The sequence below is a fragment of the Nannobrachium achirus genome (genome assembly GCF_963921795.1).
Source record: "Nannobrachium achirus genome assembly, chromosome: 22".
In the NCBI taxonomy this organism is placed as follows: Eukaryota; Metazoa; Chordata; class Actinopteri; order Myctophiformes; family Myctophidae; genus Nannobrachium; species Nannobrachium achirus.
In genome coordinates, this window is record NC_137829.1 from 36,140,652 (window position 1) to 36,160,664 (window position 20,013).

The 20,013-nt window shown below is 41.2% G+C and overlaps 2 protein-coding genes across 2 annotated transcripts in view; one reads left to right on the top strand and one right to left on the bottom strand.

Moving 5' to 3' along the window:
- The window catches only part of LOC308308322 (metallo-beta-lactamase domain-containing protein 1-like), a 403,236-nt gene that overhangs the window by 196,312 nt on the left and 186,911 nt on the right, over positions 1-20,013 (top strand). The window lies entirely within an intron of this gene.
- The window catches only part of LOC308307614 (receptor activity-modifying protein 1), a gene marked incomplete at both ends in the record, with an annotated part of 35,044 nt that continues 17,683 nt past the window's right edge, over positions 2,653-20,013 (bottom strand). Inside the window, one exon of the mRNA XM_080752880.1 lies at positions 2,653-2,908. Within this exon, the coding sequence (XP_080609006.1) occupies positions 2,653-2,908 (256 nt within the window). The remainder of the gene's footprint in view (positions 2,909-20,013) is intronic.

A 20,013-nucleotide genomic window follows, 5' to 3' on the forward strand; every position in this document is an offset into this window, starting at 1 on the left:
ATCGGGTCCTCATAATGTGTATCACAATAGACTACATACAGTCCATTACTCACAGAGGTATTTTGCCTCGCTGGGGAATAAAAAACAACATTTCCCATCAAGCTTAGCGGACGCAGATCGGTGTCTCTTTGCTCCATTCTCTACACTGTGCGCCAGACGCATGATAGCGATAGCCGATCCACTGTAGACAGGATCGATGTTATGGCCTAGGCTGCTAGGCAACGTTAGCTTCAGTTGCGCTTGGATTAAACTTCACCACGCTAACGATCACGTGTGCGCCCATCATTCACGCCGATGATCAACGCCGGTAAATTCAATGCATTTACCGTAATTTACCGCGGATGTGTAATGACTAGTCCCCGATTATAATACCACCCCCTACTTTGAGGATGTGTTTTCAAGAAAAAAAATTTCGTCCTATATTCGTGCCAATACAGTACTCAGTGTTAATCTAATTCTGAGAGTGTAGAAATTGAAGTCAAAGTTGAATTAACACTCAGGATTTCATAGTACACCAAATCGAAACATTCTTTACCAAACCTAAAGTCAAACACTGTCTAGCGTACATCCACAAGAGAACAGCTATATAATATAACCCTTATTAACACTTTTTATTTAATCAATGTATTTGTGTGTGTGTGTGTGTGTGTGTGTGTGTGTAGCCTACATGTATGTTAAAATAGATTTTTAGAGTCACTTTATTATACTGTGGCTTGCACTGGTTACTGTATGCTCCAGTATTACTCCAAAACACCCGTTCTTTTCCAATAAAAGTATTTTATCAGGGATATGGCCATATGGATGAAGAACAGTATACTGTACAAGCAAAGTGCTTACTCATAGTCTTTTTTTTTTACAACAGAGAAACAGATTTTCTCTCTTCTATGACAGTGTGTGTGTGTGTGTGCGTGCGTGCGTGCGTGCGTGCGTGCGTGTGTGTGATCCAAGTCACTCATGTATTCTCCATAGTCCATAGCTGACATGTTTTATAACATCACATGGTAGTCCAGAACAGCGACAGTTGTCGGAAGAGTTGATGGTGTTTCATCCAAAGCACAAATGGATTTTCTGAAGTGGTTTCCCTTGACAACGGCACTTCACTTGAAGCTGTGTGTAATAAAATAACAAAATCACACTCCATATAAGGGGAGCATTGTTTGCCTCATTCAGTTCCTGTGTCGCTTACACACACTGGACAGCAAGGGGTGTACGGTTGCTGGACCACGGCTCCTCATATGGAGTCAGCTTGTGATTAAGTCTGTGTCCACGATCCCCAAAGACCCGTACTGTATATGCTGGCTGTGGTCCTGGATCAGTGCTGATACCACAGTCTTTCACCTAATCTCCCTGTGACACTCTCAGGAAAACCTCATGGTACCACTGCCAATGTTCACTGAAGGCTAAAAAACATACAAGTAGAGTTTGTTCTACTAAACCCCATTTGACTTCTCCTCCAATCATCCCCATTGTGGGAAAGGTTTTTGCGTGTTTGGGTAAGGTGTAAGCCATTTACCATGAAAGGGAGTGGGTTGTTGGCTGATTTACCACTGTTTCAGGGTTGCAACACAAGAGTGGGCGGGGTCCATGAGCCAACTCAAGGTTGTTGACTGATTTACCACTGTTTTTAGCCAATCAGAATCCAGTATCTGAACATGTGACCACAAAAAGTGGTAGAAAAACCTATTTCCCGCAGTGTGACAAAGGCAAAAAAAAAGAAGGGAAAAAGCCTTCATGGAAAACCCCTAAACAGAGCCCCCTGTAGTCAGAAAAGCTCAGCGCTCGATAGATAAACCTGCCTGCCCTCGCGGCCGTCTCTACAACGGCAGAAGCTCCCTTCCCCCGTAGTGGCTGGAACGTCTGCTGTGTATAGTATACGCGTCTCCATGGGAACCAAAGAGTTCACTAATAGGGGTGGGACCCCGTCGCCGACGGCTGTTTGCTTAACGATTTTGACTGCCACGGCGATTACGCCATAAACAGCCGCAGTCCCGCCTCGCGTCGCGGTTGTAGAAACGGCCTGCTTAAACAGCCTATTTTATCAATGTAGCTGACAAACCTTCAGAAGACAGACAAAAAACAATTGGTCATGCTTCGTGCGATTGGGTTTTAGTTTTGTTTAGTTTTATGGCGGCTACAAGATTTTGAAACATGTTTGGCCCATAACGAATAAAATAATTTATTTCAAAAAGAGCTTCAGTCTTACTTTAATCTTGACCCACTCGCCTCAGCTCCCACAAATCCGGCATCTCCCTCCCACACCACACTAGACCAGGGGTCTTCAACGTTTTCAGGCCAAGGACCCCTTAGATGAGAGAGAGATGACGCAGGGACCCCCTCAACATATTGTATAAATGTGTGATGGAGAATCTCATCGATTTCATCGATTCATAGACTTGTTTGACACTTAACCACTTACAATCTTAAATCGTCGATACTTTGTCTGCTCTTTTCTTTCCTCCAAACCTATTTGCCAAAAATAGCTGATCTACAAGCTCTCAACGCCTCGCAGCGCGAGGCGTTGAGAGCTTGTAGATCTGCTATTTTTGGCTAAAGTTCTCCTCAAGAGTATAGGGATGTGAGGGTTCAAGTTATTCAAGGATTTGGCAGCCCCCCTCTAGTAACTCTGAGGACCCCCTAGACAATGCCCTCGCACTAGACCATGCCCTCGCTGCGCTTGCTCCTCCACACCACCAGTGCCGTCATGAGGAGGGTGACCAGGACGGGGACCACGATGAAGGGCCCCAGGATGCGGTTGGGCGGGTCCCTGAGGAGCCGGCCGGACATGGAGCAGTCGTGGAAGTAGCGCGTGTGAACGCGGATGAAGAACTCGTCCACCAGCCGGTTGGGCCAGAAGCAGTCCAGCTTGAGCGCCACCAGGTAGGTGCAGTTGGTCAGCTCGCCGTAGGGCCTGCAAGGTTGGACGGAGAGACAAGTCAAATGGTTAATTCCTTACACACCCACGCCCGCGTCTGGCAGGTGGCTGACTGATTTAGCTGGGCAGTGGTTCTCAACCGGTAAATCGAAACCAAATGGACCTGTACGGCTCCATTTGGTTTGATTTTAAAGGAGCTATAGTCAACTTTTTCTTGAAAAACGGATGCTAAAATAAAAAATAATGTTCAAAAATATTTTATAAAAGAAATATGCTTCATATATGTGTTTCTGTTCTAAAATGTCCACAGAAAGCGTGAAATAAAGATAAAATAATCATTTTGGCCTTTGTCAGACTGACACTTTGTTTACATCCTAGTATATTCTTTTATATGGATTGATAGGATGTAAACAAAGTGTCAGTCTGACAAAGGCCAAAATGATTATTTTATCATTATTTTACGCTTTTTGTGGAAATCTTTTAACAGAAACACATATATGAAGCATATTTTTTTCGAACATTATTTTTATTTTAGCATCTGTTTTTCAAGAAAAAGTTGACTATAGCTCCTTTAAGCTCTCAAGAGTCAAACATCTGAATTACTTTACAAAAAGTCGACACAATTAGAGAACGTAGAATAATTGTTATTTTGATCAACGTTTGCCAGTTATCTCTCCTATGGCACCACATCAATACAGCATGGATACAGCATTGTGGACAGAAACTTCAAATATTCTACATTTGGGCCTGAGAGGCAAAATGTCATCAAATGGTGCTCCGTGGCTCAAATGACGAATAAATAATGTCCTTGATATGAAAAGGGTTGAAAGCCCACTGGTACATGGAAAATGACCACTGTGAATAATCCAACATGCTCTGAGGCATGCCTGTCATAGCCCTGCTAGTCTCTCAATCAATTCCACTAACACTCATACACCAATGCAAAAGGTCTTTCTGTGTAGAAAGTGCACTATTACATTGTCTTTGGCTTTAAGTGCCCAAACGCGTACAGAAGAGGCATGATGAAACTGCAGCGGCGTCCATGATGTTGAGGCCCTCATTGCGTGCTATAGAGAGAGATCTCTCTCTATAGCGCTGCTGCTACTCAAAGATTTGCCATTTCAGATCATTCATTTCAGAAGTGACAAGCTAGTGGGCAATTACTGTACATGAGTTATATTTAGTCGTTGTCAGGTGGAAACCTTGTATGTCCAAAACCGTTTGTTTTGTATTTATCATTTTAAAAATGATTTAAACTAGTGAAAACAGCCGTTGTGTGTAAAACAGCCGTACAAGCACACAACGCCTCGCGGTAGATCTGCTGTTTTCACTACTTTTGTGCGACGGCCTGGTATGATGAAGCAGGGCTTTACTTTGCGAAAAAATTTACAAATTTGAAACTTGGAGATACAAGGTTTCTGCCCGACAGTGACGATTTACTTTGTTGGCCGCCCAGCCCCAAAAATGGAACGACGGCCGACATTTTATTTAATTTTTTTTCCTAATGGCCGGCCCGGACCGGCCAGGAATGAACCGGCCGTTCGGGAGTTGTCCCACTTCTCCCAATGGCCAGCTCGTCCCTGGCTGTGCATGACCCCCAAGACCAGTTGCAGAGTCTGCAAGTGCGTCACTTTGACTCCACAAATTCCTACAAGTCTGGTTTCGAAGGAGTTCATCGAAATGGGCTCAGTGCTACAGAACACAACGACTGCAAGTACATTTCTGCATTCGAAGTTTGTCGTGAGGCGGTATGTCCCTGATGTCTGATGAACAGCAGTACTGAAGAAGAGTTCTTATCCCAGTGGTCGACTCGTCCCCTTGCATGGCATGAGGACCTTTAGAACAGGGGTCTTCAACAGAGTTACTACAGGGGGTCCTCCAAATGAAATCTTTGTGTGATAGAGGCTTTTTTTTCTCCTTTTCAATATTAACCACTTGAACCCTAGCGTCCATATTCTGAGAACTTTAGCCAAAAATAGCAGATCTACAAGCTCACAAGGCCTCGGCTATTTCCGGCAAAGAGGTTTCGTGTAGAGGGGAAAAAGTGCAGACTAAGTACAGAGTGAAAGGTCAAGATTAAGTATTGACTGTTCAGGTGGTTAAATATCTGCACATTTAGATGAAACCAAAATACACTGATTTATGATTGTGCTGTCAAACGATGAAACTAAACTATATTGTATCTACAGGTTGTGGGGGTCATCTCTCTCGACTAAGGGGTCCTTGGCCTGAAAACGTTGAAGACCCCTGCTTTAGAAGTCACAGGCTCACTAGCATCATTTTCCTTGTGGCAGAGTTAACCTCACTCACAACTACAGTAGGCCTAGGCTATTACCCATCTTACCCAATTGCTGAAATAAGAATGTGTTCTGAAGCATTTACTGCTGTTTAAATACTAGCACATGTGTTGACATAATGTGTAATCAGTTAATCAAGCCAGCCTGTTTAAACAATGGTTTAAATCATATCTGATCCATAGCAGCCTGGCGCACTCTTTCACCCAATACCCCTTTCCCTAATGGGGGAAAACGTTGAAAAACAAATGCAGGTGAATTCCTCCAGGAAGGTATGTTACAGTATGAAAAATATTATTTTAGAAATAATAATATGTATTTCTAAACTAATAGATAGACCAAGCTATTAGTGGAAATTCCTGTTCCTGCTCTAGTCCATGTCTTGGCTAAATAAGGGCAAACTAAATGTGATTGGATCAGTGTAGTTTCCTTGTCGTGAGGTATATTTTCGACAGCATGGCATGAAATAAGATTTCCGAAATGCCAAGAGAATTTACAGTAAGTCATGCAAATGGATATGGACTCATGCTCATGCTTCACTGACTAAGGATGCTTGAAAGCACCCTTAGGCAAGACATTAGCATGAAAACAGTAGCGACGATTACATACTGTACTGTATTATGTATAATGAGAAACCAGTAAGTGGGAAAAACAGAGCGGGAAGCATCCAATTATTCCGACCCTGGGAGGCCGGGGCCAAATCGCGGGCGCGGCGAGGTCCCTTTGGGGCCAGGCACCCCAATACAAGGGTGTGAGTGTATATGCAGGTTATGTGATTGCAATCAGGAACATAATTCGCTCTGCCAAGTGGTAGGGATGAGGAGTGCACACTGCTTTGATTGGCTGGATTCACTGACTATAATTGTGGTTAAATAAAGTGTAGATAGTGAATGAATAGGCCTAAAATTATTGGATGCTTGAACTATTAAAAAATAGCAGATATACAAGCTCACAGCGCGGCACCGAGTGCCGCGCTGCGAGCTTGTAGATCTGCTATTTTTGAAAAGTTGTGAAAAATGTGTGCAAATCTTTGAATATTATGTATGTTTAAAGCGAACGTTTGTAACACAAATTTTGCTTCTGGGTGGTCCCTGGAAGTAAATATTTTGAGATGGGGGTCCGTGGCCAGATACATATCATTTTGGGGGTCCTTCACATGAAAAGGTTTGAGAACCACTGACATAGTAGTCTCTCAAGAACAGACTAACTGAGCTCCATTTAAGTGAAAAGGACCTTTTCTTTGACGATGGCTGTCCAGATTGCTGACAAAGAAACTTGGGTTTTTCAAAAAATCTTAGGATTCAAAAGACACTTATAGAATCGGGTCAAAATTCGAATTTTCACGATTTTTCAAAAATAGCAGATCTACAAGCTCGCAGCGCGGCACTCTGTGCCGTGTTGTGAGCTTGTAGATCTGCTATTTTTTAATAGTTAAAGCATAAAATAATAATACACAATAATGTGTAACCGTTCTGACTGGGTTAATACATTTCACAGTCACACAAGCAACCTGCTCCAGAGATCTGAGAAATGTGTTTGGTCTGTCATTCTGGGTGTTCTGTGTAATGAGTTGAGACTCTGATATCCCTGTTACTCCCTAAGACTGATCCAGAAGGGTAATTTAAATGCCTTGGGCAAAATGGTGTTTTCAATTCACTGTGAATTAATGAATTAGTACAATTTACAACTTGGGCAAAAATTGTCATCCAGATTGACATATCACAAAATCACATTAAGTGCAAAGAATTATTATTATTATTATTGTTAATCGATGTGGAATAAGAGCGCCTGCTGAAGAACCAGCTCTTTACTGAGTAAAGTGTGTGCGCACGTGTGTGTGTGTGTGTGTGTGTGTGTGTGCGTGCGTTCATGCATGCTTGCGTGTGTGCTGTCAAAATAATGCGAATGGAATAGCCAGATTAAACTGAGGGAACAGTGGGAATGAATATCAACTGAATAAGGCAACGTAAAAACTGGGTCTGGGGTGTTCACAAAAGCCCAAGTAGACATTACAATTACAATTACCCCCACCCAAACATGTTTGAAAGTGAAATATCCCTTTAAGTATGTGATTGTTGTGTGCAAATACTATTGTCATACTTCACAGTTTAACACACTGCAGCCAAATTCCCCTGCCCTTTTATCCGTCTGTAAAAAAAATGCCCTCTCCGGAGTCCAGACCATGAATGCATTTTTTCCATGGTGAAAGAAATGCAAATGCCCTCTTTCCCTGCCATACCCGAAGGCAGCATTCAAGAGAATTGCCTTGTTCAAACTCCCCTGAACTTGAATGCAGCAACAAAAAAAATGCACCCTATATTATTTTCCTTTTATCTTATGTTGAAATAATTAGTTTAGTTCAGGGAAAACGTCCCGTAGGCAGACCCAAACTGCGCTACAAAGACATCTGTAAGAGAGATCAGAAGGCCCTGAACATCGACTTGGACACCTGGGAAGCTGCAGCGTCAGATCGCACGGCATGAAGACGGACCATTGAGGTCTGTCTCTCTAAGTTCGAAATCACTGATGTCACTTGGAAAACAAATCTTTTTAGGCCAATTCAGTTACTTTTTGCTTTCATTGTCTCTTCAACTGTAGGAAATGTTTTTGAAGTTTTTGATAACACCCAGTAGTTTCATTATCACGTTTAATCCCAGGATCTCTTGACCTACTGCCAAGCCTCAATTGATCCATTATGTCCCTAAACAATATTTTTTTTTCCAATATTAAATAAACATCTCTCTTTGCTTTGATGTTCATGTCTCAACTTGAACATGTCTCAACTGCCACTCAGAACAAAGGTCATTTTCCTCATCACTCCAGTCAGAACGGAATTGGATTTCTGTCATCTCAGATCAGTAGCCAACAACTTCTGACTGGGTAACACATTCTTGAGAGCATCCCTCCTTCAACCTCAGAAACGACTTTAACTGGTTTTAGTCGAGAGCAGGCCTGGAATTTCGTCATTTTAGGGACAAGGCCACTTGAAAAAAGATTTTAGTCTATAAGAATTGGTTGAAATACTTTTTCTGATTTTCATGTGTCTAGGAGGTTGACAGTACTTCATTAGACCCCTTGGTGTGGTTGTTATGAGCAATTATGTATTCCCTTTGAATTTGTTTTTTTTTCCTGGAGGCTGCCAACTTGTGGGTCAAAAGTGCCGGTCCAAAAACACAGATACAATTACATCATAGAGTCATCCCCTATTACCATTCACCCAACACTGTGGGTGTGGCTAACTTCAGCTGGGTCACCACCCACCATGACAACCAGGCATACTTAATAAACTGGTGGGTGTGGCCACATAAAAACCAAATTTTAACTCTTTCTGTACACTTTTTGGGAAAAAAATCTTCCTCCTAGTATAATCATAATAGCTGATAATCATGTTTTAGAGGGGGAAAAAATCATGGCACCCCATCTTTAAGGGTTAGGGATGATAACCTAATCTGCAGTGAAATAAATAATGATGGTATTTAATCTGATCCATGCTCAGCCCTGCACCAATCAAAGTCACTGGATTGGTTTAAAGATGGGGACTCGGGGGATTTAAGATTTCAGAATCTCAACAAAAGACACTGGTGTGTACATGACAAGAAAGAGACAACGGTGTCTACTGTCTATATGTAACGGAGGTGATCCAAACCTCCCCGCCCGGCTTCGAACCCGGGTCTCCTGCGTGAAAGTCCAATATCTTAACCATTACTCCAAAGCGATATCCCTATGGAAGGAGAGCAGATACTAGACTTTTGAGGCTTCAGGCTGGGGCTGCGACTCTCTCCGCCACACTCACACCCCTTTGACCTCCTCCTACGGGGAAGCCCGGATCCGGGTCACGGCACCAATGTAACGGAGGTGATCCGAACCTCCCCACCCGGCTTTGAACCCGAGTCTCCCACGTGAAAGTCCAATATCTTAACCATTACTCCAAAGGGATATCCCTATGGAACGAGAGCAGATACTAGACTTTTGAGGCTTCAGGCTGGGGCTGCGACTCTCTCCGCCACATATATATTGACCAGAAAGAGACAGAGGAGAAAGTGGTACAATCAGCTGGGGTATTAAGGCCACTGCGGCCTCAGGTCATGCCATTGGTTTGTGGGGCACAAGTCCAAGCTGAGGGGCAACGACGGCCATGGCCTTCATGGCCTCCATGAAATTCCTGCCCTGGTCGAGAGACTAACATGTTTTTCTGTCAACTCAGGTTCAGGTAGTTCATCTCTCTGGCAGCACAGAGAGAAAACTGGGGAGATCCCTCCCTATGAAAACATACCAAGCTGTCACACGTCAGACAAAATGTTTTCTCACTTATCCCTCGCTCACTCTCTCTCTTCCTGGCTCTGTCATTTGCTTATCCACTTTTCAGACTGCTGTTCAGTTAACTTCCTGTATTTATTTGTCTTGTTTCTCAGTGTGTGTGTGTGGGTGGTTAAATCCACAAGCATGTGTGTGTGTGTGTGTGTGTGTGTGTGTGTGTGTGTGTGTGTGTGTGTGTGTGTGTGTGTGTGTGTGACTGTGTGTGACTGTGTGTGTGTGTGTGTGTGTGTGTGTGTGTGTGTGTGTGTGTGTGTGTGACTGTGTGTGTGTGTGTGTGTGTGTGTGTGTGTGTGTGCGTGTGCGTGCGTGCGCGTGCGTGAGTGCGTGCGTGTGTGCGTGTAATCCAAGAACCACAGCGTGTGTGTGCGCAAGATTTTCTTCCTACTGCACGCACTGAGATGCCCATACAGCTGTCTCTTTTGTTTATGCCTGCTCCCATAGTTTCTAGTTTCCCTATCTCTTCCTGTTATCTGCTAAAACTATCAGTCACGGTGGTATGTGTGTGTGTGTGTGTGTGTGTGTGTGTGTGTGTGTGTGTGTGTGTGTGTGTGTGTGTGTGTGTGTGTGTGTGTGTGTGTGTGTGTGTGCGCGTGCGTGCGTGTGCGTGTGTGCGTGTGTGTTGTATTCATATTCATACCGTAAATATGTGTGTAAATGCTTGGTATTCTTTTGTACTGCCAGATTCCACAGGAAAGGAAACAGCTATTAGTTTTCTATGCTACAGAGCTCTCAACATTTGTAACTCAAATTTGGGCTGGAACTAAATATTTTTCGATGGGGGTCCGTGGCCAAATACATATCGTTTTGGGAGTCCTTCACATGAAAAAGTTTGAGCACCACTGACATATAAACATAGTTTTTAAAAAAAAAGAAAAAAAAAAAGATTTGAAAGACTTTTCAAGATTTTTCAAAAATAGCAGATCTACAAGCTTGGCACAGAGTGCCGTGCTGTGAGCTTGTATATCTGCTATTAGTTAAAGCACAACATAATGCGTTCCCAGTCTTGCGTTAAACCCCCCTATGAATGTTCTTCATAGGGGACTCGCAGTGAATCCTTGTACCCAGGGGCCAGGGCCCAGAATGTGGTGCGACACCCCTGCATGTTGGCATATCCACAGAGCTTCAGTGCCAACCGGCGTCCTGGTGCCCTGCCTGTCACACAAGGCTCTCTGCCCTCTGCTCAACCCAATGCATGAGCCAATCTCTCACATGCACATGCACACACACACTCACACACATTCACACAGCCAAACAATGTTGCCCGGCTGCAACACAGATACACAAACAGTAAGGAATATGACGCATGATGACTGAATGCGGATTCAAGCAAACACACACACACACACACACACACACACACACACACACACACACACACACACACACACACACACTGCTCTCTTGCCACGTCTCTCAAGCACATGCACATCACCGTCCATCAGCATATTAATTTGAGCATGGGTGGTACAATAAATTGCCAGGCCTGGGCAGGAAGCCCTGTGTTGGGCGTGCTAGCAGTAGGGTTGTTCGATATGGCCAAAAAATTAAATCTCGATTATTTTCTCTGAAATCCCGATTTTCGATTTCGATTTCGATTTTTTGTTAAAAGAATAATACATTGTTTCAACTATTTTGTTTTCATTTAAAAAATGCAAGGAAATGATTTTTTTTTTCATTATTGTTTCATTTTTTGATTTTTTTTATATAGCCAAATAGCAAAATGCAATAAAACAATAAGGGTATTAATAATAATAACTTTAGTTGTGCAACAATCACATACAACTTAGCGTCCTTAGTGTTTCATTATCAATAGTGAGTGACAAAACAGCCAAAACAAGCCAGCTCTTGGAGGCTGGTGAGGCATTTTGGTAGGCATTTCGCCTACCAAAATGTAATTCCTGGCTACGCCCCTGCCCTGCACCACTCATGCACGGAGATGTTGACTGATTGTAAACGGAGACGAAGCGCTTCGCTTCCCGACGCAAAATTAACACAGTGACAGGGACAGTAGGACTAGGAGTAGACTACAGTCAGTAGGTGGGTAACACAGAATTAATAAGCTTCTTTCAAACTACAACAAGTAAGTAAGTTTACCAGCTCAGCAGCGTTTTGTTCTGTTTGCTGCTTGAACCATCGCGAGTGAGCGCAGTGCGGTGGTGAACTCTGCTCAGTCTGACGTGCGCTAAACGCGCATCAAAGAAATTACACATCAGATAGAAAGTAGAATTAATTTGGTGTCGGACCTTGTCGTCCTGCTTTAGGAGGACGGGGCTGTGTACTTTTTGCGCGTGCAAGGCTCCAATGAGTAAGAATTTCCCTAATTAAAGTGAAAATCGATTTTACGATTTCCATTTTTTTAAATCGTCCAAAGGAAAAAAAACGGGTTACGATTAAAAATCGATTAATCGAACAACCCTAGCTAGCAGTTAGCCTCGCCACAAGCTCCGTGATGATGGAGTGCAGGGGCGTCAATTGGGTATGGCAGGGGTATGCAGCTGCCATACACTGCCATACACTTGCCATCCACACTTGTATTCTCCCCATCTTGACAAAATGGTTATTCCCAAGCTGCACCAGTGCAATGCATTATTGTTAATTGTGGCACGTTTACTAACATGCCAAGTTTAGATGCACTTGAACAACCGTTCCAGGCTGCCATATCCAGCCCAAGAAACCGTAGAAACAGGGAAAAAAATCAAATGTATCATGCCTGTTGCTAAGGTATGGCAACATGACTAGTGTCTTGCACACGCGCCTTCGCGCGCGTGCAAGACACCAGTCATGTTGCCATACCTTAGCCTTTTCTGAACTGCTGGAGTGAACTGAAGACAATGATTCGAGGGCCGTTGAGAGAAGGATATAGTGCTTGTGCGCGTGCTGTGTGCATGCGTGCGTGTGTGTGTGTGTGCGCGCGAGCGCTCTAAATGTTTCAGTGAATTTTTTGTGGTTGTTTTGTAGAGAGTTTGATGCCTTTGGGCTTACAATGTGACTGGGTGCGTTTCCTACATGACAAACCTCTGGGCTCGATTAGACTAGACCAGGGACGTGCAGAGAATGTTAGAGAGGCAGGGGCTAAAATTTCGAAAAGGGCCCTTTGTTGAAAATATCGAAAATAAATAGCCGACCTCCAAGCTCACAACGTGTTGCGCTGCACGCTGTGAGCTTGGAGGTCGGCTATTTTCGAAGCTTGATACGTAGCATAATCAAGATACTGGAGAGATGGCGGATGGCATGGCTTTCTACACAGAGAGGGCAATAGATACAAAAGAACGACAACTACGACAAAACAAAGAAAAGAAGATGCCGCCTAAAAAGCAACCCGTCACCAATCCGAATTCATTGGAAGACGATGTGGAGGAGATTAAAAAAGCCCTCAACTTCTTGACAGAAGAAATGAGCAAAGTGGCTAAACAACAAGAGACGCTACTTGGGCTCATGAACGAGGTCAAGCAGTTAAAGAGCGAGCTGAAAGAGAAGGACAAGATTATCCACACACTCGAAAGAAGAGTGGATGATTTAGAGCAGTATTCCAGAATGGAGGATCTGGTCATAAGTGGGTTGGAAACGCGACATCGTACATATGCAAGAGCTGCAGCTACAGCTAACGGCGAGGACGACCCGCCGCCAGAAGAGCAGGAATCGCTGGAGACCGAAATCATAAACTTCTTTAAAAAGAAAGATATGCGCATCCCGGACGACAGCATCGCGGCCTGTCATAAGCTTCCAATGAAGGATAAGAAAGCAAAACCTGCGATTCTCGTACGTTTTGTGAATAGGAAACACAAGACCGATCTGCTAAGACAAGCAAAGAAGCTGAAGGGGACCGCGGTGTATATCAACGACCATCTAACCAAGAGAAACGCTGATATTGCACGCGAGGCCCGCTACCTGAAGAAGCAAAACAAAATCAAGGATACGTGGGTAAGGAACTGCAAGATTGTAATTCGCCTAAAAGGAGCAACACCAGAAGAATCCAAAGTGGTCACGGTAAGAGAACTACAGGACTTACAACAGTATAAGTAAGGATCCAGGCTGCACCATGACTTGGATACTAGTAAGGTGAACCTCTAAAATAAACTATGATTTTTTTTTGTTTTTTTTCGCTCATTTTTTCGTCTGATTTTGCACTCAGAAGAGAAGATGCATGTAGCATGGATTACATTCCTTTGCCTGTGGAATATTTTTTCTTCTGCATGTTTTTTGTAAACCTTGCATGGACTAGGACTGCCCTATATGGGCTACTTTTGTGTTTCTGGACTGGTATTATGAATGGCCTTGGCCTAGTAGAATATGGATTATCCTTGTGCCCTTTTATCTCTTTTTTTCTTTTGATTTTGCACTCTGAAGAGAAAAAGCTTGTGGCACGGACTACTTTCCTTTTTTGCATGGACTATTTTTTCTTTTGCATGTTTTTTGAAAACTTTGCATGGATAATGCTTGACTTGCTACTGCTGGTTTGTCCCTGGACTTGTAAAAGCCCCCCTAGAATATGGATTATTTTTATTTCTAAGACTTTGGCACTGTTCATAGTGGCAGTAAACTGCAGGCATTTATGGAGCTGTCCATGGTGCTGGATGGTATTTTTGCATTTGACTAATGAAGCCTCTTGTAGGATGACGGCAAGCTTTTTTATTCTTTTGATGGACTGGCTTTCAACTAGGGGTTGGCAAGGGATGCCGCTTGCTTGTTTTTGTTTTTTGTTTTTTTCTGCTCATGTGTTGTTTTCTGTTTACTATTTATTGTTTAACTTTTGCCCTGCCTGTGGGTGTGCGTGCGTGTGTGCGTGCATGTGTGTGTGGTTAGTATGTGTCAGTTTGCAAATGTGGGTCTGTTTGTGGTTGTATGTGTGTGTGAGGAGGGTGCATTTTGCGCAAGTGCGAGGAATGGATAAATGCATGGGCTGTGTAGAGTGTCTGTGGATTTTTGGTTGTACTAATGACAGATTTTGAGGACGATTTTATGTTCCCCTTTGGAGGAACAGAAGAATGGGAGTTTGCAGGCACAGATACATCATGTATGGAGGAAAATGTGTATAGCCTATATAGTAAATATGAAAATATGAATTTTGAAACCTTTGATCCAAATAAGCATAAAATGTATGGGATTGACAAAGATATGGACCCGGATATCCATTTCTATAATAATATAAGTAAAAACTGTGAGTATTACACAGATGAACAATTTATGAGCAGGTCAAATCCCATAATGGAGGGTGCATTATCACTTGTTCATTTCAACAGTAGATGCCTATATAAAAACTTCTCAAAAATTAAAAATTATCTAACTAAATTCAAGAAATTTAATATTATAGCAATATCAGAAACATGGCTTGAAATTAAAAAAGGTTTTGATGTCGAACTGGAAGGCTATGAACTGTTTACAACAAATAGGGACAGTACTAAAGGTGGAGGAGGAGTTGCTATATATGTGGACACTGATCTGAGATGTAGAATGGTAAAAAGCATGTCAAATGTAATAGACAATTTTATAGAATATCTAACTATTGAAATAAGTGTTGAAAAATCTAAAAACATTATGGTCAGTTGTGTTTATAGAACTCCAGGTACTTCTCTAGACACATTTAATAATAAACTGGCTGATATGTTTGGAAATTTAAATAATAGTAAGGTGCATGTAGTCTGTGGGGATTTTAACATTGACCTTTTCAATCCAAACGGCAATATAAAAACAACAGATTTCATAAATCAAATGTACAGTAGCAGCCTATTTCCCTTGATTTTAAAGCCAAGCAGAATTACAAGAGACACTGCTACATTAATAGACAATATATTCACAAATGAAATTGACAGTGAAATAACAGCTGGACTGTTGATAAAGGACATAAGTGACCATCTTCCTGTGTTTGCTATTTTTCATAATTTCTTCAAGACCAAAAAAGAACCTAAACTTATGTATAATTTATCGCGACTAACAACAGTAGAAAACATTGCAGCCCTCAACGTGGACCTTGGAAATCAGGACTGGCAGGAGGTGTATAGTAATAAAGATCCTAATAAAGCTTACGATGCCTTCCTGGCAACAGTACTTCAGCTTTACGATAAAAACTGCCCCTTAAAAAAACAGATCGCAAAACACAAGAAACAAAATAAGCCATGGATCACAAAGGGGATCGAAAATGCATGCAAAAAGAAAAATCTATTATACAAGAATTTTTTAAAACATAGAACTAAAGAAACCGAAAATAGATACAAGTGTTATAAAAATAAATTGGTAAATATTATAAGATCGCAAAAGAAGGAGCATTTTTATAAACTATTTGATAAACATAAGAGTGATACTCAGGGGACATGGAGGGTAATAAATAGTGCAATCAGAAAGGGTAAGGGGAAAACAGACTTTCCAAATTTCTTTATAAACGATAATGAAACAATAAATAATCCAAAGGAAATGGCAGATAAATTTAACAAATACTTTTCAAATGTGGGATACAATCTGGCAAAAGAGATCGTGGAGCCAACACATACAAAGGGTACAGATAATCTAATTGAACGTAACTATAATTCCATATATATTAGTGAAGTTAATGAAACAGAAATACTTGAACTAGTACACCAGCTTAAGGATAAAAAATCATCCGATTGGACTGAAATAAATATGTCATTAGTAAAAAATATCATAGGTAACATAGTAAAACCATTCACCTATATATGTAATCAATCGTTTAACACTGGTATCTTTCCGCACAAAATGAAAACGGCAAAAGTAATTCCCATCTTCAAAAATGGAGATAAACATCTTTTTAATAATTACAGACCAATCTCTCTACTGTCACAATTTTCAAAAATAATTGAAAAACTGTTTGTCAGGAGACTAGACCTTTTCATAGAAAAACACAATCTATTGAGTAATAACCAATATGGTTTTAGAAGCAATAGGTCCACTTCGACGGCTGTAATGGAATTAGTAGAGGAAATTACAACTGCAATTGAAAATGGGGAGTACACGGTGGGGGTGTTCATTGACTTGAAGAAAGCTTTTGACACCATTGATCATAACTTATTACTAAATAAATTAGAGAGATATGGTGTCAGAGGAATAGCAAACACATGGATAAAAAGCTACCTTTCAAATAGAGACCAATATGTTCAATTAAATAATGTAAAATCCGAATTGGAAAGAGTCACATATGGCGTCCCACAAGGTTCTGTTCTGGGCCCTAAATTATTCATATTATATATAAACGATATCTGTAGAGTGTCACCCATATTAAAATATGTCCTGTTTGCTGATGACACAAGCCTCTACTGCTCTGGGAAGAGTTTGGAGCAGCTGCTGAATGCGATGGAAGAAGAATTGAAAACTTTAAAAACATGGTTTGACATAAACAAGCTATCACTGAATGTAACTAAAACTAAGTTCATGATATTTGGCACAAGAAAAATAAACCAACAAGCAATAATTAAAATAAGTGGTATGGAGATAGAAAGAGTACGAGAATATAAGTTCCTGGGAGTAATGATAGATGATAAATTATGCTGGAAATCTCATATAAATAGTGTAAAATTAAAAATGTCTAAAATTATAGCAATTCTATATAAAACAAAATATATCCTTTGCCAAAAATCACTGTATTTGGTTTATTGTTCTCTCATAGTTCCTTACATTACTTATTGTGTGGAGATATGGGGTAACACGTATAAAACAAATACCAATCCTATCTATATATTGCAGAAGAGAGCTATAAGAATAATAAATAGATCTGATTATTATGAATCGACAAATAAACTCTTTATTAAACATAATATTTTAAAATTCTATGACCTAGTAAACCAGAAAACAGTTTTGATAGCCTATAAATCACAAACTAATTCACTTCCATGCAGCATTCAGAGACTGTTCCAAATTAAAGAGACCAAATATGAGCTGAGGGGTAAACTTAACTTTAAAATGACGACACCAAGAACCAATATCAAGAAGCAATGTACATCAGTCAGGGCACAGGAAATATGGAATAGTTGTGAAGACGACCTAAAAATGTGCAGTTCATTGTACCAGTTCAAGAAAACTTTTAAGGATAATATAGTAAATACATATAAAACGTTGAATTTATAAAATACTTGTTCAAGTTGGATATGCATAACATCTTTTCTTTTTATACATATTATATATATGTATATATATATATATATATTTTTTTTATATATATATTTAGTTTTGTCCTTGTATTGTTTGTTTTTGGAAGTATCAAATATTTAGTTTCTGATGTAAGATGAAGAGACATAAAGGGTAGGCACCATAAGCTGCGGCTTCAGCCTAACTCCTTTTCGGCAACATTGTTGCGTATTTATTTTAAATTGTTATTGTTTTAAATGTTTCTTTTAAACATTGTATTTTGAAAACCGAAATAAAATTATACCATACCATACCATTCTATGATTGAAGGCAGCATTCTCTTGAATGCTGCCTTCAGGTATGGCATGGAAAGAGGGGCATTTGCATTTCTGTCACCATAGTAAAAACTGCATTCATGGTCTGGAGAGGGCACTTTTGACAGACGGATAAAAGGGCAGGGGCTCAAGCCCCCTTTGATGTCTATGTGTGCACGTGCCTGGACTAGTCAGTGTTTCCTTCTCAGTAATACTGTTGTAGGGCAGGGTTTTTCAAAGTGGGTGCCGTGATGACACAAGTCCAGGGGTGCCTCGGAACACTTAGATAATATTTGACGTTGTAAAACAACCTGAGTTGCACTGCACTTGGTTTGTCCTTTTTCAGTCTACACCTAATCTCTTGGCCAAAAAATAGCCGATCTACAAGCTCATGACATGTCACGTTGTGACGCGTTATGAGCTCGTAGAACGGACATTTTTGGCAAATGTTTCCCCTCGCAGTAGTGATGCTGGGGTTAAACATCAAGTAGAAAGTTATTTTCAATCTGTCCAAATGGAAATGGATATTCAAAAATTTCCTTGGGACAAACTGTATTTTAAGGGGAAAGATTTACGTACCGTAATATGACATAAATGTGAAGTTTCAATAAAGTATCAATGTAATTCAAGGGTGCCTTGGATGAAAAGGTTATCTGCAGAGGTAACCTGAGACAAAGTTTGAAAACAACTGCTGTAGGGTGTGGTTATTTTACTGATTGCACTGTTGATTCACTTCTTTGCCTAAGCTAGGGCAAGTCATGGTATGGACAACCGCAAGGGGGGAAAAGTGGGACTGAGTTACTAGGGCCCAAGGTGGAGGGGCCTGGAATTATTTTATACTTTAGCTATTGAAAGATAGCAGATCTACAAGCTCGCAGCACGGCAGTCGGTGCCGCGCTGCAAGCGTGTAGATCTGCTATTTTTGAAAAGTCGTGAAAATGTGTGCAAATCTTTGAATATGTGTATTTTTTAAGCAAACATTTGTAACTCAAATTTTGCTTCTGGGGGGTCCTTGGAACAAAGTATTTTGAGATGGGGGTCCGTGGCTAAATACATATCTTTTTGGGGGTCCTTCACATGAAAAAGTTTGAGCACCACTGACATACTGTAGTAAAAGAGTTTTTTTTTTTTTTTTTAAACCATAGAAGGATTTTAAATATTCAAAGACTTGCACAAATGATCACAATTTAAAAAAATAGCAGATCTAAAAAAAATAGCAGATCCACAGCGCGGCACCGAGTGCCGCGCTGTGAGCTTGTAGATCTGCTATTTTTCAATAGTTAAAGCACAAAATAATGCGTAATAATGCGTTCCCAGTTCAAGCCCTATGATGAACGTTTATGGGGGGCCCACAGTGAATCCTTGTACCCAGGGCCCAGAATTTGGTGCGACACCCCTGTGGACAACTGTTGACTGTGGGTTGTTTTGTTCTGCAGACTGGTGCAGGCTACAGTATCGGGGTATATTCTGGGTGAATACCTTCCGCTTACATACTGAGCTGTGCTTTGGGCAGTGTACTGTGATGACACAAGCCCTTGTGTTTTTTATTCTGCGTAGTGCATAGCTATTTGCAGTCCTTTCTGCGTGCCCCGAGGAAAGCCATTAAGGCCTCAACATGTTGGCTTGATTTCGTTGTTCAAAGATAAACTAGCCTTTATAATTAAAGCCTTTTAAACCTTTTTGGATCTGACTGTGAAGGCTAACCCCCCTTTTTCTAACCAAAGCGTACCATCCTACACTGCATTTATCTTACACTGACTTTAGGAACGGTGCAGCCTTACTTCTTTGCCTTTTTCTGTCTGTAGAGGTGTATACTGTATACTATCTATTGCAGGGGTTTTCAAAGTGGGTGCCGGGGCACCCTGGGGTGCCATGACGGCAGTCCAGGGGTGCCGCGAGATAATTTGATAATATTTGGAATTAATTTGGACACATATTTAGTATCATTTTAAACTTGAAGTACAAAGTTATTTTCAGTCAATTCACACCAAAATGGCCATCATCTCGCCATAAATATAAGGAGTGGTAGTGAAAGTTATGAATATAATTGGGGTGCCACGGATGAAAAAAATATTTATAGGGGTGTCCTGAGCCAAAGAAGTTTGGGAACTCCTGATCTATGTTGTTCATGATTGATGATGGT